This window comes from Rhinoderma darwinii, chromosome 1, assembly GCF_050947455.1.
Source record: "Rhinoderma darwinii isolate aRhiDar2 chromosome 1, aRhiDar2.hap1, whole genome shotgun sequence".
Lineage (NCBI taxonomy): Eukaryota > Metazoa > Chordata > Amphibia > Anura > Rhinodermatidae > Rhinoderma > Rhinoderma darwinii.
This window is the reverse complement of record NC_134687.1, coordinates 107,478,177-107,494,321: the sequence shown is the minus strand read 5'-3', so window position 1 is coordinate 107,494,321 and position 16,145 is coordinate 107,478,177. Positions and strand designations below refer to the sequence as shown.

Below are 16,145 nucleotides of genomic sequence, written 5' to 3'. Positions count from 1 at the left end.
TCTTTTTTTTTTACATTTTGACTATGTTACTATAGTTACCCTAAAAATCTCACATTCATTTGCATATGGGAAAGGGCTGGAAAAATCCATATTATTTAGCCCATAGCCTAATAAGAATGGGCGGCCAAGATATCTGACTTCCTCATCGACCTAACCAATGTCTATGGTCGGTTAAAGACTTTGACATCAAGGACAGCAGATTTATGTTAACTTTGGCTACATACATAGGTAGATAAATCGAACAATATTTAGTAATTTGGTCCAAGAAGCAGGAAATTTTTTACTGTAGTTTAAACGTAATTGTATCTAAAATACAACTACATTAATCTTATGATCTCTTTTACAGGATCACTTCCAATAGGATTCCTAGAATATTTTTGTTTGTTTTGCGGGGGGGGGGGGGGGGAAGAAACCAATTGCCTGCTCTGTTTCAAAATTATTTTGTTATTTCAGTGATGAAATACTGAAATGGTCACAGAATGTAAACTAACATTTCACTTCCAGGTGCTTTACAGTTGGTCCAGGTCTTTACATTTCTGAACTGTACCAAATACCTCCACAAATAACACATATAATGAGATGCTATGAAAATAGATGTCATGCATAAGACATAGTTTTTATCCCTATACTTGAAATATAAAGCATTATAGGAAGCATATAGATCCCTCAAATGAATGGATGTACTTGGGTTAGAATGAATGATTTATACACAATGAGGATCATCCATTGTTTTCATACTACTCATCGGGAACATGTATGTGTCATACATTAAAAAAAGTTACGGCAAACGTTAGCAACTCATTCATTGGGCCATGCTATTGTTGCCTTAGGCTGTGATTTCCTTACAGACAGTAAGTCATAGTTTACTGTGTTGTCTTGATAATAGTCCCTACACGCCTGCACATACACAGAGCCTGGGGATCCCAAGAAACAGCAGCATTTTCTCCTCCGGCTAATGTATTCACCACTCGGTCTGTCTAGACGGAAATCACACCATATCACAGACTGTTTTGTGACTTAATAAACAGTCCAGTTGTTTAAGGCTCACATCCCAGTTTGTCATATTACCTGATCTGGTCTCTTTTATGCCTCTTTTGACACATTGCTGATTGAACTCTTCAAAGCGGAGGTTGTAGGGAAACAAGAATGAATCAATGGCCAGCTGTTGCTGCTTTTACCCATTACTCAGCTGTCTAGAAACAGGGCCTATCAGATTTCTGCAGAGTATTGTCTTCTTAGTGACATGCAAAAAGAAAAGTGCTTTTATTAGATAAAAGGGAAACCACTTTAGTATAATGTTTAAACCAGATCTACTTTTATTATTCTGAGATCTTGAATCAGTTAGACAATTGCAGTGAAACTTTCCGCTAGTAATAGCAAAGTTCTAATTGTTCCTAAGGATTTCAACTAAATGCTATCCCATATTTGATTGCAACCAAGCATGGCCGCAGGACTCAAGCAATTTGCTTGTCAGGCTTGTAAAACAACTGATATAATCTGAAGCAGATAATTGCATTGTTAGGAGAAGTCCCTTAGGGCCCCTCACACGGTCCGACATGGGCAGTGTAAACGAGCGCTGATCAACGAGACAGCTTGTTGATCGGCGCTTGTATGTGCCTTTAACAAGGAGCTATGTATGGGGAGTGCTTATTACTACGATCGCTCGTCTTCATACATTTCTATCATGTCAGCAGCACGTCTCCCTGTTTACACAGGGAGATGTGCTGCCAACAATGATAACATTTAAGGCTGTATAAACTATACAATCAGTCGACGAACGAGTTCTGTGAACGCTCGTTTGCCCGATAATTGGCCCATGTAAAAGGACCTTAAAGAGGCTCTGTCACCACATTATAAGTGCCCTATCTCCTATATAAGAAGATCGGCGCTATAATGTAGGTGACAGTAATGCTTTTTATTTCGAAAAACGAAGTGCAGTGTAAATGAATGGAGAGAAGTGTATGACGCTGATTGGTCACTGATTGGTCAGCGTCATACACTCCTCTGTACAACGCTCACTTGATCTAACGTAAAAAACACGCCCACTTGGGCATTAAGAAACTCATTAGCATAAAGCTAAAAATCGCTCATAAAGTGGTTTAAAATAAATCGTTTTTCGAAATAAAAAGCATTACTGTTACCGACATTACAGCGCCCATCTCCTTATGTAGGAGATAGGGCACTTATAATGTGGTGACAGAGTCTCTTTAAGGGTATGTGCACACGATAGCAGGCATTTACGTCTGAAAAGACAGACTGTTTTCAGGAGAAAACAGCTGCCTCGTTTCAGACGTAAATGTTCCTCCTCGCATTCTGCGAGGCTTATCTGACAGCCGTAAATTTTGAGCTGCTCTTCATTGAGTTCAATGAAGAACGGCTCATATTACGTCTGAAAGAAGTGTCCTGCATATAATGTATATAAGTGTCCTGCACTTCTTTTGACGAGGCTGTATTTTTACGCGTCGTCGTTTGACAGCTGTCAAACGACGACGCGTAAATGACAGGTTGTCTGCACAGTACGTCGGCAAACCCATTCAAATGAATGGCCAGATGTTTGCCGACGTATTGTAGCCCTATTTTCAGACGTAAAATGAGGCATAATACGCCTCGTTTCCGTCTGAAAATAGGTCGTGTGAACCCAGCCTAAAGGTTCTATTACATGGACAGATAATAGCATATCGATCAGCGCTCGTTTAGTACATTTAAATAAGGCAAAAATTGTAAGTGTGGGGACGAATGAATGTTAATCCGTTAGTGACCGCCTCATAGTGTGTCTACGTCGGTCACTAACGGGCTTTATTCTGATTCAATAGACTTTTTACGTCGCTGCATCGGAATAAGTAAACAGAGCAGGGAGCTGTCAAATCTCCCTGCTTTCAGCTGCCAGATGTAGCTGAGGGCTGGGGGCGTCCCTGCTCAAACGTGTGAGATCGATATTAGTATCGATCTCCCCCGTTTAACCCTTCAGATGCGGTGCTCAATAGCGTGCACCGCATCTGAGTGGTTTTGGAGAGAGGGAGGGAGCTCCCTCTCATCCCACCGACACCCGGCGATAAGATCGCCGAGTGTCTGTGTCTCCGATGGCAGCCGGGGGCCTAATAAAAGCCCCCAGGTCTGCCAGTAATGAATGCATGCTAGATCATGCCTCTGGCATGACCTAGCAGATGCCTGTCCGTTTTACACGGACAGGCATAATACACTGCAATACAGAAGTATTGCAGTGTATTATAAATGCGATCGTATAATCGCATAGTGAAGTCCCCTAGTGGGACTAGTAAAAAAGTAAAAAAAAAGTTTAATAAAAAGTGAAAAAAAAAAAAAGTGTAAAAAAAAAATGAAAAACCCACTTTTCCCCCTTACAAACTGCTTTATTATTAACAAACAAAATAAAGTAAAAAAAGATACACATATTTGGTATCGCCGCGTCCGTAACGACCCCAACTATAAACTTATTACATCATTCAACCCGCACGTGAACGTCGTAAAAAAATTAAATTAAAAAACATGCAAAAATTGCTGTTTTCTTTGAATCCAGCCTTAAAACAAATGTGATAAAAAGTGATCAAAAAGTCGCATCTACTCCAAAATGGTACCGATAAAAACTACAAGTCGTCCCGCAAAAAAAAAGCCCTCATACAACCGCATCGGCGAAAAAATAAAAAGGTTACGGCTCTTCAAATATGGAGACACAAAAACAAATAATTTTGAAAAAAAGTGTTTTCACTAGGTAAAAGTAGTAAAACATACAAAATCTATACAAATTTGGTATTTTTGCAATTGCAACAACCCGCTGAATAAAGTTATTGTGTTATTTATACCACACGGTAAACAGCGTAAATTTAGGACGCAAAAAAGTGTGGCGAAATTGCTGTTTTTTTTCTATTCCCCCCCAAAAAAAAGTTACTAAAAGTTAATCAATAAATAATATGTACCTAAAAATGGTGCTATTAAAAATTACAACTTGTCCCGCAAAAAACAAGACCTTATACAGCTATGTCGACGTGTATAGCTCTTTGAATGAGACGATGGAAAAACGTAAAAAATGGCTTGTCATTAAGGTCTAAAATAGGCTGGTCATTAAGGGGTTAATACCAAGGTTCGTCTCCATTTGGTTTGCATTGTGTCGGCAGCACATACCCTGTTTACACGGGGAGATGTGCTGCCGACAAATGATCATTTTTTATAACCGCATAAAAGATGCAATCAGCCAACAAACGAGAGTTTGCCCGTTTGTCAGCTTATCGTTGTCCAGTTTAAAAAATTGGGCAATGATTGGGAATGAGCGTTTATACAAACGCTCGTTCGGCCAATCATCAGCTTGTGTAAAAGGGTCTTTATGCTCTAGTTACACGTGCAGGTTTTTATCAGGTTTTAATAAGGTTTTTTGAAGCCGAAACTAGAAGTGGATTGAAAAAAAATAGAAGCAGTTTCTGTCCTTTTATACTTTCGCTTCCATTATGATCCACACCTGGTTTTGGCTTATAAAACGGCATAAATAAAAACCTGATCCAAACCTGCCCGTGTAAGGGGACCCTTATTCACTGTGATTCTTATCTTCTGTCTATTAATAATACTACTTTTTCTAAATTCTAGATGTGTAAAGTATGGTCAGCTTCTGTGCAAACGTTTGGATTATGAAGATTTATCAAGAGTACTTTTTAAAATTTTATAAGGATATTTAGGAGACTTTTTTTTATCTTCATCAGTCCTTTAACGGGGAGATTAAAAAACATAGTTGTTCTCTTCCAGAAGCAGCACCGGTCTAAGAGTCGATGCACACGATGCGTATTACGTGCGGTTTTGCCGTGCGTATTTGCGTGCGGCAAAACCGCAGCGTAATACAGTACCAGCATAGACAATGAGATTCCAGGGAATCTCATGTCCACGCTGTGGTATTTTTCGTGACATAAATGGACCCACGGTGCGTATTTTCAAAACCGCGGCATGTCAATTTATCCCGCCATTATGCTTGTGAATTCTATCCCTGTAGTTCTACAGAAATACGCAGCAAAAACCGCAGCATGAAAACGCCGTGATTTACGCAGCAAAATGTAAAAACCACACTAAAAAAACGTACATTGAAGTGCGTTTTTTCCTGTGAATTTCTTGCTGTATTGCTGCGTATTTTCTGCAGCAAAATACGCAACGTGTGCATGTAGACTAAGAGTTCCATAGACCCTTTAGCGGCAACTAGAGGTGTGGTGAAGTCATTTATAAGAGACAATCAGTCAATGGGACTTGTGGTCGTCATGTGGGGAAAGGATGGCAATAGTTAATCCTTCTTATTACGGCAACCTCAGACACTATCCAATCAGAACACATGTACAAACATGCTTCTTTTTTTAACCAAAATTTCGGAATTTCTCCAGTACCACATATATAAGATTGGAATAAGCATGACAGCCAATAATGGTCTTCTGAAAATCATTATCAGATCAAGATCTCAAATGGTCACAATAGAGCTAATAATTCCAGGACAATCTGTGATAAAGCTATGCCATCTATATACTGATTGTGCTACTTGTTTAGATATAGTGGACTTGTATTAGTGGCTACTGAATGTAAATCCCTGCCCTTCTACCTATCTTTCCTAACACACGCGCTGCCATCTGTATACAGATTGTCCTCTGCATAGACCATCAAATTGTTTTGATAAGTGATTTTCTCATTGCAAGGTCCACTCTGCTGAGTCAGCAGTAAGTGATAGCACATCTTGACCTTCACCAGTCAACAGTGCAACAGTTTGATAACATGGAACTCCGCAGTCTTAATGGGAAATATATGACTCGACTGTAGTTAGGGAGAAAGATTTCTCCATGTCCTATATGAGAAGTATGGATGGTAACATTTGGACGTGAGATAATTACATTACATACTACATATAGAGCAGACTACAAGAACTGCAACTGCCTTGTAACTAAATTATTTTTTATCGGGCAGAGAAAGTACTAAAGTCTGCTGAGCCAGTAGTTCCTAATACTGAGCACATAATGACAATATATCAACATTTTCCTCACAATTCAGTGGTTACAAGACTGACTCATTCACAATAATGAACAGCGGAAAATGCAGCTTTGCGCCTGCATATAGTATAAAATAGAGGAAATGAGTATATAATCTAAGTCAAATTATTTATAGGACTATTTTCAATCTCAGTGTGCCAAGAAAGTTAATTTGGAGGCAAAAATAAAGTGCATTTGTCAGCAAAATCTAAAAAAGGGGAGATGTTGTTAATGTAAAATGCAGCTGGCTCAACGTGAAATGTCTGACTGATTTCTGTAATATGTAACCGGTACATTTTCGACCTAATAATTTTTTTTTATTACAGCTACATTCAGTCATGTAAATCTTAACACTTGTGTCATGCTTATTTCAATCTTATATACATTTGGTACTGGATAAATTCCTCAATTTTGGTTACAAAAAGAGTGTAAGCTTTGGAACAAGAGATCAGATACCTCGCTGTGGTGCAGTAGTCATAAAGCCCAAATTCAGGAAAATGAATTTAACATCTGCTTTTTGTATTTTGCAGAGGAGATCTGTACACTGGTGATTGCCGAAACATTCCCAGAAGATGCTGGTGTGTTCACATGCACAGCAAGGAATGACTATGGCTCAGTGACCTGTAGCGCACAGCTGACAGTACTTTCGGGTATGTCATTTCAAATGCCTCCTATAGTTTCCTGATTTTGACAGTGATATCCCAGTTATCATAATTTGTGTTACTGCTTGATCTGTTAATGCATCATTCATCAAGTTTCCTCTTTTAACACTAAGCTGGGTTTGTCAAATACAACATTAATGAAGTGGAACAAAAGACATTAACTGCCCATCATGATCTGTCTACGGAGCTAAGGGTCTACCAGGTAATCCGAGTAGAGGCCTAAACCTAAAGTAGAGTCAAACTCATATATGGAATAAAAGTATTTCATGTTTAGGCTGTATTCACACTGTAGTCTTTGGGCTTACAGGACATTTAAACAATATGGGTAAGTCATGTCACTTCCTTTTATTTACACCACTGTTTTTGCTGGGGAGACTATTTCTTCTCGGTTGAAGCATCAGTACGTTTACCATTGCTAGAGGATGTGACTCTTTAAGCTGTATATAGCATTTACACCACTGCTTCCACCTCCATAGACTTACTTTTGCATGCATGTTTTTTCTTTTGTTTTGGAAATCATGTTGCTCTATATATTGTCTTTTTACACCCAATTGTTCATGTAATATTCCACTAATGTAGCTACTCCGGATATGGCTTGTTAGCCCTCTGTACATGAGTTTTTTTTTCTACTTATGTGCTTTACTGTTCTGTACATAGCCCATATACAGTTATGCAATTGGAACTCTCTATTTTAATATGTGTTGTTATTTAATAAAATTTGAATATTTTTCTACGCTTTTTGAAATACCGGTGATCGTGTATGACTCATTACATAAATACAGCACAAGAACCAAGCTCAATACATATATACAGCACCAGAACCAAGCTCAGTACCTATATATAGCACCAGAACAAAGCTCAATACATATATACAGTACCAGAACCAAGCTCGGTACATATATACAGCACAAGCACAAATACAGCTCAGTACAGAGATTGTTTGCAAATTCATTTTAACCCCTGCCATATAAGTGTACGACATAAAACTATAGTACATAGTATAGTATAGTACAGTACAGTCACAGGGAGAATAAACATTTACATTTAGTGACTCACAGATAACGTCTTCTCAGATCGTTCTTTTTCTCTTTTTTTTCCATCCGGTCCAGACCTCAATGAAGAGGCCTCCTGGCCACGACCCATTTCTGCAGAGTTTGCCACTCAGATGTCTTCAGCTGCTCACTTTTCCAACATTTCCTCACCTATAAACGAAGATAAAATTCTCATTCTAAGCCCCTGTATATAATAGTATCATACACTGTGCTCCTGAATATAATAGTGTTACACACTATGCACATGAATATAATCGTAGCTTACACTGCGCCCATGAATGCAATTTTGTCAAACACTGTAGATAGTGCTCCCTGTAGATAGTACCCTCTGTAGTCTACAGGCTGTAACTAGTACCCCCTGTAGATAGTGCCCCCTGTAGACTCCTCTGTAGATAGTGCTCCTTACAGAGTCAGCTGTAGATAGTGCCCCCTTTAGATAGTGCCCGCTGTAGATAGGGCCCCCCATAGAGTCCCCTGTAGACAGAACCCCCTGTAGCATCCCCTGTGGATAGGGCCCTCTGAAGAGTCTTCTGTAGATAGGCCCGCTGTAGACAGGGCCTCCTATAGAGTCTCCAGTAGATCGTGTCCCCTGTAGATAGTGCCCCCTGTAGATAGGCACCCCGTAGCATCCCCTGTAGATAGGGCCCCCTATAGTGTCCCCTGTAGATAGTGCCCCCTGTTTAGTCCCCCTACACTGCCCACTTTAAAAGAAGAAAAGCCATTATGCTCACCTGTCCCCATACCCGCACCTTCCTCCAGCAACGGCAAGAATCATCCAGCGAAACTACGCAGCGTCGGGTGCATCATCGCTGAAGCGCCGAATGGTGAGGCATCATGTGCCTCGCCAAACAGCGCTAGCCAAATCAATTGTATCCTCGTCCTAAGGACGCAGATACAATTGAGTACAGGGGACTGTTTCCGGGCTCCTGCTTCACCCCAGTTCTCAGAACCGGCTGTAATTTTATCAACTGGTTCGGGAGAACCCGGGCAAATCGGCCGGATCCCACCCCTGCATGGAACTACTAGGGGGTCACCGCTGGATCACATGACCCAACGGACAGGGGGAAAAAATGGATTTTGCGCAGGGAAAGAAAAATAATAATGAGGCAATACAAGGAACAATACATATGATGCCATAATGGGTATCTAATGAATAAAAATAAAAAGTACTGGACTGCTTCTTTAAGGATGTGTCTAAAGCCAAGGGAAATATTTCACATTTGTTAATGTTAATGTAAAGTCTGGAGGAGTCTGGAGGGTTTGTTTAACTATCAGTAGCACATTCTTTAACGTCCATGGTGATCCATCTTCTGCCCTGTCTAAGCCATCTTCCCTAGGCTGGGTTCACACTGGCTGATTTAATCCCCACTCAGAAGGACATCCGGATAATAAGTTATCTAGATGTCATTCTAAACTATTTTGCTAAGATGGGAACAGGGAAAAATTTTATCTTATTACCCATTATTTATATAATGTCAATATACAGTATTCTGCAGTGCTGTACAAATAATAACCCCAGTCCTTGTCTCCAGTGGGACAATTGAGTATCTCGGATTCTAATGCATACACATACAGCCTATTAACTTATGAGCATGTTTTTAGAATGTGAAAGAAAACCCATAAAAATAAAACTAAACTGCACGCAGATGCTCCCTAAGGTCATTTTGTAGTAACAATTACAATGATAAGGGAAATTGTTACATAGGTTTGATTACAATGATCTGACCATTATCATCATCTTATTATAGGGATTTTTTTGCTATGACTTGACATTCTTGGTTGGTTCATATAAGGTTTGTACATGCTATGTGTGAAACCAGCGTTGCATTTTATGATCTGATCAATTTTTTGCGTTTATAATAATGACAGCTACTTTACATATGATGAACGGAACTGATCCAAGAATTTTTTTACTGGAAGAAAAAAGCTGCCTAAAGATAAGGGCTATAATAGCTGCATGACAGTCCTTTAACATCAGCTCTTGAAACCTGGATCAGACAGGATACATTTTACCTGTCTGATTGCTTTCCCTGGAGGTGAACAGCTCCAGAAATGCCTGGCAGCCACCAATTTTCCTGCACTCTGAAATAATATGGTTATGCAGATGAGCCTCAATGTGCATGTTAACGTTAGCAGCTATCTACTGTTCATAGTAGGGCCGCCTTAATTAAATATTTATTTAGTAATTTATTGCCTCAATGAGTGAATACATTTTATTAGACTTAAAGGCTATGTAAATCTTTGAACACTATTTTTTTTAAAAATAAAACAATGTTGAAGTCCTTGGTTGAACTTGATGGACATGTGTCTTTTTTTCAACCGTACAAACTATGTAACTATGTAATGTATCATGTTGCTTTAAACAACTTTGTAATTGGTTTTTATTTAAAAAAAAAGTTAAACTTTTTTGAAATACAGTTTTTATGTATCCTGGAATCATAGAAGCTGTATCTTGCACTCAAACCTGAATCCGTCAGGTCAGTGGGACTGATGGCTTCGGTGGCACCAGATACGGAGTGATCCAGCTGTTATCGATTATATCTAAGTTCAAAATTTATATGTGATCGATAACAGGTAGATCCTGCAATGTCAAACAATGTGTGGCTTTCTGAATGCTTTGAGTAGGCATGCCAGGACCTATTGTTCTGTGACAGCAAGAGGGCCTTAGGTCGAATTTACCTAGTCTGAAGTCCTACAATAACTGGAAAGGATGGGAACAATGTGTCATTAGGGTAATTTGTCTAGCTTGTGCCAGATATCATACTGGCCGAGTGGAATAAATGTATAACAGACAAGGGGCAATGCAGTAGTATCATGATAATGCATCTGAAATAGTGTGCTCATATGTTACAGAGTGATAGAGTCATGAAATAGCCAGTCTACTCTGGAGATTTACCAGCTTTTCTTCTGATAAATGGATAGATTACATCAGAGATTTTTTTCTTTTCTAAGTATACATTTGATGTCGTTTTTGTTTTATTACTGGAACACTGGAAAAACTTCAGGAATGTATGATGTTATTTCAAGGTGAATCATTATTTTTATTTTTTTTACCTTACATACTCTTTTCTCTTGTTCGTAGCAAATAATGAGCGGACCAGAAGTGATGTGTCAAGTGGAGAGATTAGTGGTTATGAGTTCCAGAAACATTCATCCTCTCCTCCAACAGAAGCTAAAAGTAGTGGTCTTGAAATGCCATCAAAGAAAACCTTGGAGTATTTTCAGTCCAGCCATCTAGACTCCAAGCCTAATGTGGAAAGAAGTAATCTGCAATTTAATACCCTGGAGCGGAAAAGCAATGGTGTTCACACTAATAATGGTGTAAATGGTGTAAACGGAAACCAAGAGAGCAAGTACTATACTGCCATATCTCCTACTACATTGGCTTCTCCAACCAAAGAGCCACCACCAGTGCCTTCCAAGCCTAAACTGTGAGTACTACCATATATTTAACTCCTTTATAGAATGTCTTCCCTAGTCTGTGGTCAACCATGTCACATTAGATTATCTCTTGTATTGTAGTTGTTGTCAGCTTTTTTTGTTTTGTTTATTAATACAACTTTGGTACAGTAAGCATTACACAATGTTCTTATTAGTTAGCATGTGACTATACATAGATTAAACAAAGGGATCATATACAAGGAACAAACACAATTTACCTTACCTACACAATAACATTAAAACAAGTCAACTGGTATTTATAGCCTGTTTGCATAAATGTTCTGAGCCTTAGCATTTGTTTAGGGATTGTAATAAACAGTTCATAGATGTTAACAAAACATGATCTGAAATATATCGTGGAGAAGAAAAGACACCCTGTTACAGACAAGAATTATCAGCTAAAAAGCAATTAAATTACCATCAGCCAAGCGCTTATTCAGCCAAAAGTTATTTCTCCCAACTACTCCCAGAAATTTACACGGATGGCTCAGCTGAGCATGTATGTTTATGTCAATGGGGAAAGGGAAATAAGCCCTCTGCCATCGATTTATCTCCTGTGGGAACACATGATCGGGCATGTTAAATGGGTACGGCCGGCGGATACAGCAGAGTTCTGTCTAATGTGTATGAGCGCCTTAAAGGGATTTTCTCACAAACTAATGTATCCCTTATCCGCAGGATAGGGGATAGATGTGTGGTCGCTGGGGGTCCGACCGTCTGGACCCCCCAGCGATGAGACGATGGGGGGACTGAAAGTCCCCCAAGTCCCCCAAGTGCTCCATGAGAATGGAGCGCTGGTGCACATGCTCGGCCAGCGCTCCATTATTTCCATGGATCTGCTGGAGACAGCAATCCCGGAAGTCCCATAGAAATAAATAGAGTGCTGGCCGAGCATGTGCACCAGTGCTCCTGTCCCATGGAGCACTTGGCGGACTATCAGTCCCCCATTCTCCTCATCGCTGGGGGTCCCAGCGGTTGGAACCCAAGCAATCACACTTGTATCCCCTATCCCGTGGATAGGGGATACATGTGTGTATTACTGAATTACTCTGTGTAAGGTTATACTATGTAACCAGCTGAGAATTGAATATTAGTACTGGATTACGAGTATCTTTTCAATACTTATTTATGGAGCTGATTTTGGTTATGCAGAATGGATTTCAAGTTTGACAATCTCAAACAAAATAGAAAAAACACCTTCAAATTATAGTTTGAAACAAACAAACACAAAAAATGGCAAAAAGGGACATAATAAATGATATGCCTAGTAATAGCACAGGCAGCATGTTAAAACATGTTATTTGATGAAATTAGGGGCACCAGGTTACCATAAGATCGTCATCTAAATTGGTATCTATTTTTATAATGAGAGCTATGGGTTAAAAACAATTGTCGGACAATGGAATACACTTATTACAGGTTTCCAAAAAGATCTACATATAACTGCTCTCCACCAGGGCAAAACATTTATATTCCCAAAAAAGTTTCAGACTGAGAGTATTCATCTACAATTTCAGTTTTGTATGAAGGTCAGACAATTGTAAGACCTTTTGTGCAAAGACGATATAATCCAAATTTTGTGACAATTTGACAAAATATTGGTAAAAAAAAATTATCCAGTGCTTTGTGTTATAATTGTAGGCAGCTATATTTCATTTTTTTATTTATTGAGCTATTGTTCTTTCTTATATGTACACCACAAAATCCAAGACATTAGAAACTTGTGTATAAAGTTGTAGTACACAAATCCTAAATCATCTACAGTAAAATTTGACACCTAACGCCCTCAATGGGGTCAGTGACAGAAAGCATTCGATCAGTGCTGGGAACAAGTATAAAACTATTCAAGTCCCTGGAATGGTCATAATAGACCCACTAATCAAAAATACTAATCACTAATCCGGCATCATGCTGGTCCCCAATAGAAAATCAATTCTGCTGGGCCACCCTCCTACAGTTACCTAAGCAGATTTCCATGGTTATGGTTTTTATATACTACATTCTTCAGTACCTATCTGTATTATCGGTCACTTGCTTTAAATATACTTTTACTGTTAATGGTCATTACAAATACTTCCCAGGGTGAATATTTGTCTTATGTGGAATAATTTTTGTGGTTGAGTTGTTCTGTTTTAAACACAGACATTACTCAGGCTGTGATATAAATCCTATTGTACATGAGGAGACCATGGAAGGATCAGTCCAAGTCTTATTTCTAACCACATGGTTAAGCCTTAAGCCAAAATAACTGCCAATAAAACGGACAAACTTGACTGCTCAGGATACATCATCACAGACTTGGCTTTTTTCTTAAGAATACAAATCCTGATGGTTTTTTTTTTAAAAAAAAAGTGCTTATTCTTAAAAAAATGTTGTCTGTGTCTCCCGACACCGCTGAAGTATTACCTGGCATTGGTGGCTTTGGTCTGCGGATTCACTGCTAGGGCACCTCTGCTTGTTCACTTACTATACAGAGATTGAGGCTAGAAATCCTCGACTTTATTGTTAATAACTGAAAGAGGATCCGGGATATCGATAAAGACGGCTGATCCCGTGGTGGATTTCTGGAACAGGGCCATCGTATCCGGTTAGTCTTCAGGGATAAGGGAACACTCTGGATGACAATCTGAGTTTTTCCTTGAATATTTATTTAAGATTGGTGAGGAACCTGAAAAGCAGTAAGTAATAACTAGATATTTTCTAAATCTTTAATAGATCACCGTCCATTCAAGTATATTTTGAGGCAAATGATTATGCACTATGTATATATAGAGTGTAGGATAAAATCAATATGATATATTTCCTGTAGCCTATAGAGATCACTGATGCCTAAACATGGGCTAGGTCATAGGTCTCCACTGAATGCTTATCCTTAGTAGTCATGACTGCCAAATCATATTGTTTCAGACATTCTAAATGAAATATGTTTATGTAATGACAGAAACCTGATAAAATTAATATATGAGCAAAACAGGCCTTACTCGTATTCTCACCACTCCGAAGACCTCACCTAACACTTCTATTGTACGGATTTCTCCTGTTGACCCTCAAAAATTCTATCTTTTTAATAATTGGGTAATCATCTCGAACGCTGCAACATTCTGAGTTCTTAAGCATTATGTAAAATAAAATGTCCTCTCCTTTTAATGGTCATGTCACTTTGCCAAGTGCATTCAGTTTCCAGGAATAATTTCTTGGAGTCTTCAATGTTGACATTTTTCTTTTATCAACATTTTGGTTTCTGATGTTGAAATAGAAATTACCACCTACTGAAATATTGTTCTAGGCACATACAGTCTCAAATGCTCCAGGTAAAGAGAATATGCACCTGGATCCAGATCAGGTATTGTCCTTAGGTCTCTGCTTATAGTAAAAGAGATAGATAGATAGATAGATAGATAGATAGATAGATAGATAGATAGATAGATAGATAGATAGATAGATAGATAGATAGATAGATAGATAGATAGATAGATAGATAGATAGATAGATAGATAGATAGATAAAAAAAGAAGAAAAGTCCAGCAGCACCGATGAATGAGAAAAGATGGGTGCAAATCCCAGGGAGCCGACCAAGCTCTCAATATCCACAGAAATACAAAAATAGGCAGCACACCATAGATGAAGTGAAAAAAAGGGTACTTTATTGGCCCCAAGTGCGACGTTTCAGCTCTATCCACTAGAGCCTTTCTCAAGCAAATGACAAGTGAAACAACCGTGGTATAAATCAGCACACTGATTAACAAATTAATGACGACAATCAAATACAAATATAAATACAGACTTGTCTGATTTATACCACGGTTGTTTCACTTGTCATTTGCTTGAGAAAGGCTCTAGTGGATAGAGCTGAAACGTCGCACTTGGGGCCAATAAAGTACCCTTTTTTTCACTTCATCTATGGTGTGCTGCCTATTTTTGTATTTCTGTAGATAGATAGATAGATAGATAGATAGATAGATAGATAGATTAGATAGACAAAAAATGTCAACCACACAGTCCTGGTCTCATAAAACTGAGGGTGCAAGCCCGCCAGGGATACGGCCACAGTCTCCCAAGGTATATATTTTTCAAAAAACAGGCAGCACTCAAAATGTTGTAGCAAAATTAGAAAAGGTGCTTTAGATAGATAGATAGATAGATAGATACAGTGGCGTAACTACCGCCGTAGCGGCTGCTACGGTGCCTGCGGCATGAGGGGGCCCGTGTCGCCCGCCGGCACGGGCCCCCACCATGGCCGGAGGCTCCGCTAGCAGCCGCTATGGCTGCTACAGCGCGACGCCACTGAACACGACTACGGCAGAGCAGGGAGGTATCTCCCCGCTGTGCCATTAAACAAAAGACATGTATCTTCTATCCACAGGATAGGGGATACATGTGTGAGCGCTGGCATTGATAGGGAGAACGTGGGACTGAAAGTCCCCTGAAGTTTTCCATCACAAATCTCGGACTTCCGGGGTCTGTGTCGGCAGCTCCGTAGAAATGAATGGCGCGCCGGTCGCGCTTGTGTGCATGCGTGACCAGCGCTCCTTTCATTTTTAATGAGCTGCGCAGATGCCGGAAGTCAGAGGTTAGTCATGGAGAACTTCGCGGGACTTTCAGTCCCCCGTTCTCCCTATCAATGCCAGCGATCACACATGTATCCCCTATCCTGTGGATAGGGGATGCATGTCTTTTGTAGGACGCACTGTAGGTCACATTTTTTTGGGAGGGGGGACGCTGTATGGCGTTCCCTACAGGGGGACGCTGTATGGCGTTCCCTACAGGGGGGGCTGTATGGCGTTCCCTACAGGGGGGGCTGTATGGCGTTCCCTACAGGAGGGGCTGTATGGCGTTCCCTACAGGGCGGGGCTGTATGGCGTTCTCTACAGGGGGGGGCAGTATGACGTTGTCTACAGGGTGGCAGTATGGCGTTCTCTACAGGGGGGGCTGTATGGCGTTAGCGCCATACAGCCCCCTCTGTAGATAACGCTATACAGCCTCCCCTG

At 39.8% G+C, this 16,145-nt stretch overlaps 1 protein-coding gene across 1 annotated transcript in view; it reads left to right on the top strand.

The window, feature by feature from the left end:
- The window catches only part of PALLD (palladin, cytoskeletal associated protein), a 174,477-nt gene that overhangs the window by 16,279 nt on the left and 142,053 nt on the right, over positions 1-16,145 (top strand). Inside the window, exons 7-8 of the mRNA XM_075860263.1 lie at positions 6,533-6,652; positions 10,799-11,147. Of these exons, the coding sequence (XP_075716378.1) occupies positions 6,533-6,652; positions 10,799-11,147 (469 nt within the window). The remainder of the gene's footprint in view (positions 1-6,532; positions 6,653-10,798; positions 11,148-16,145) is intronic.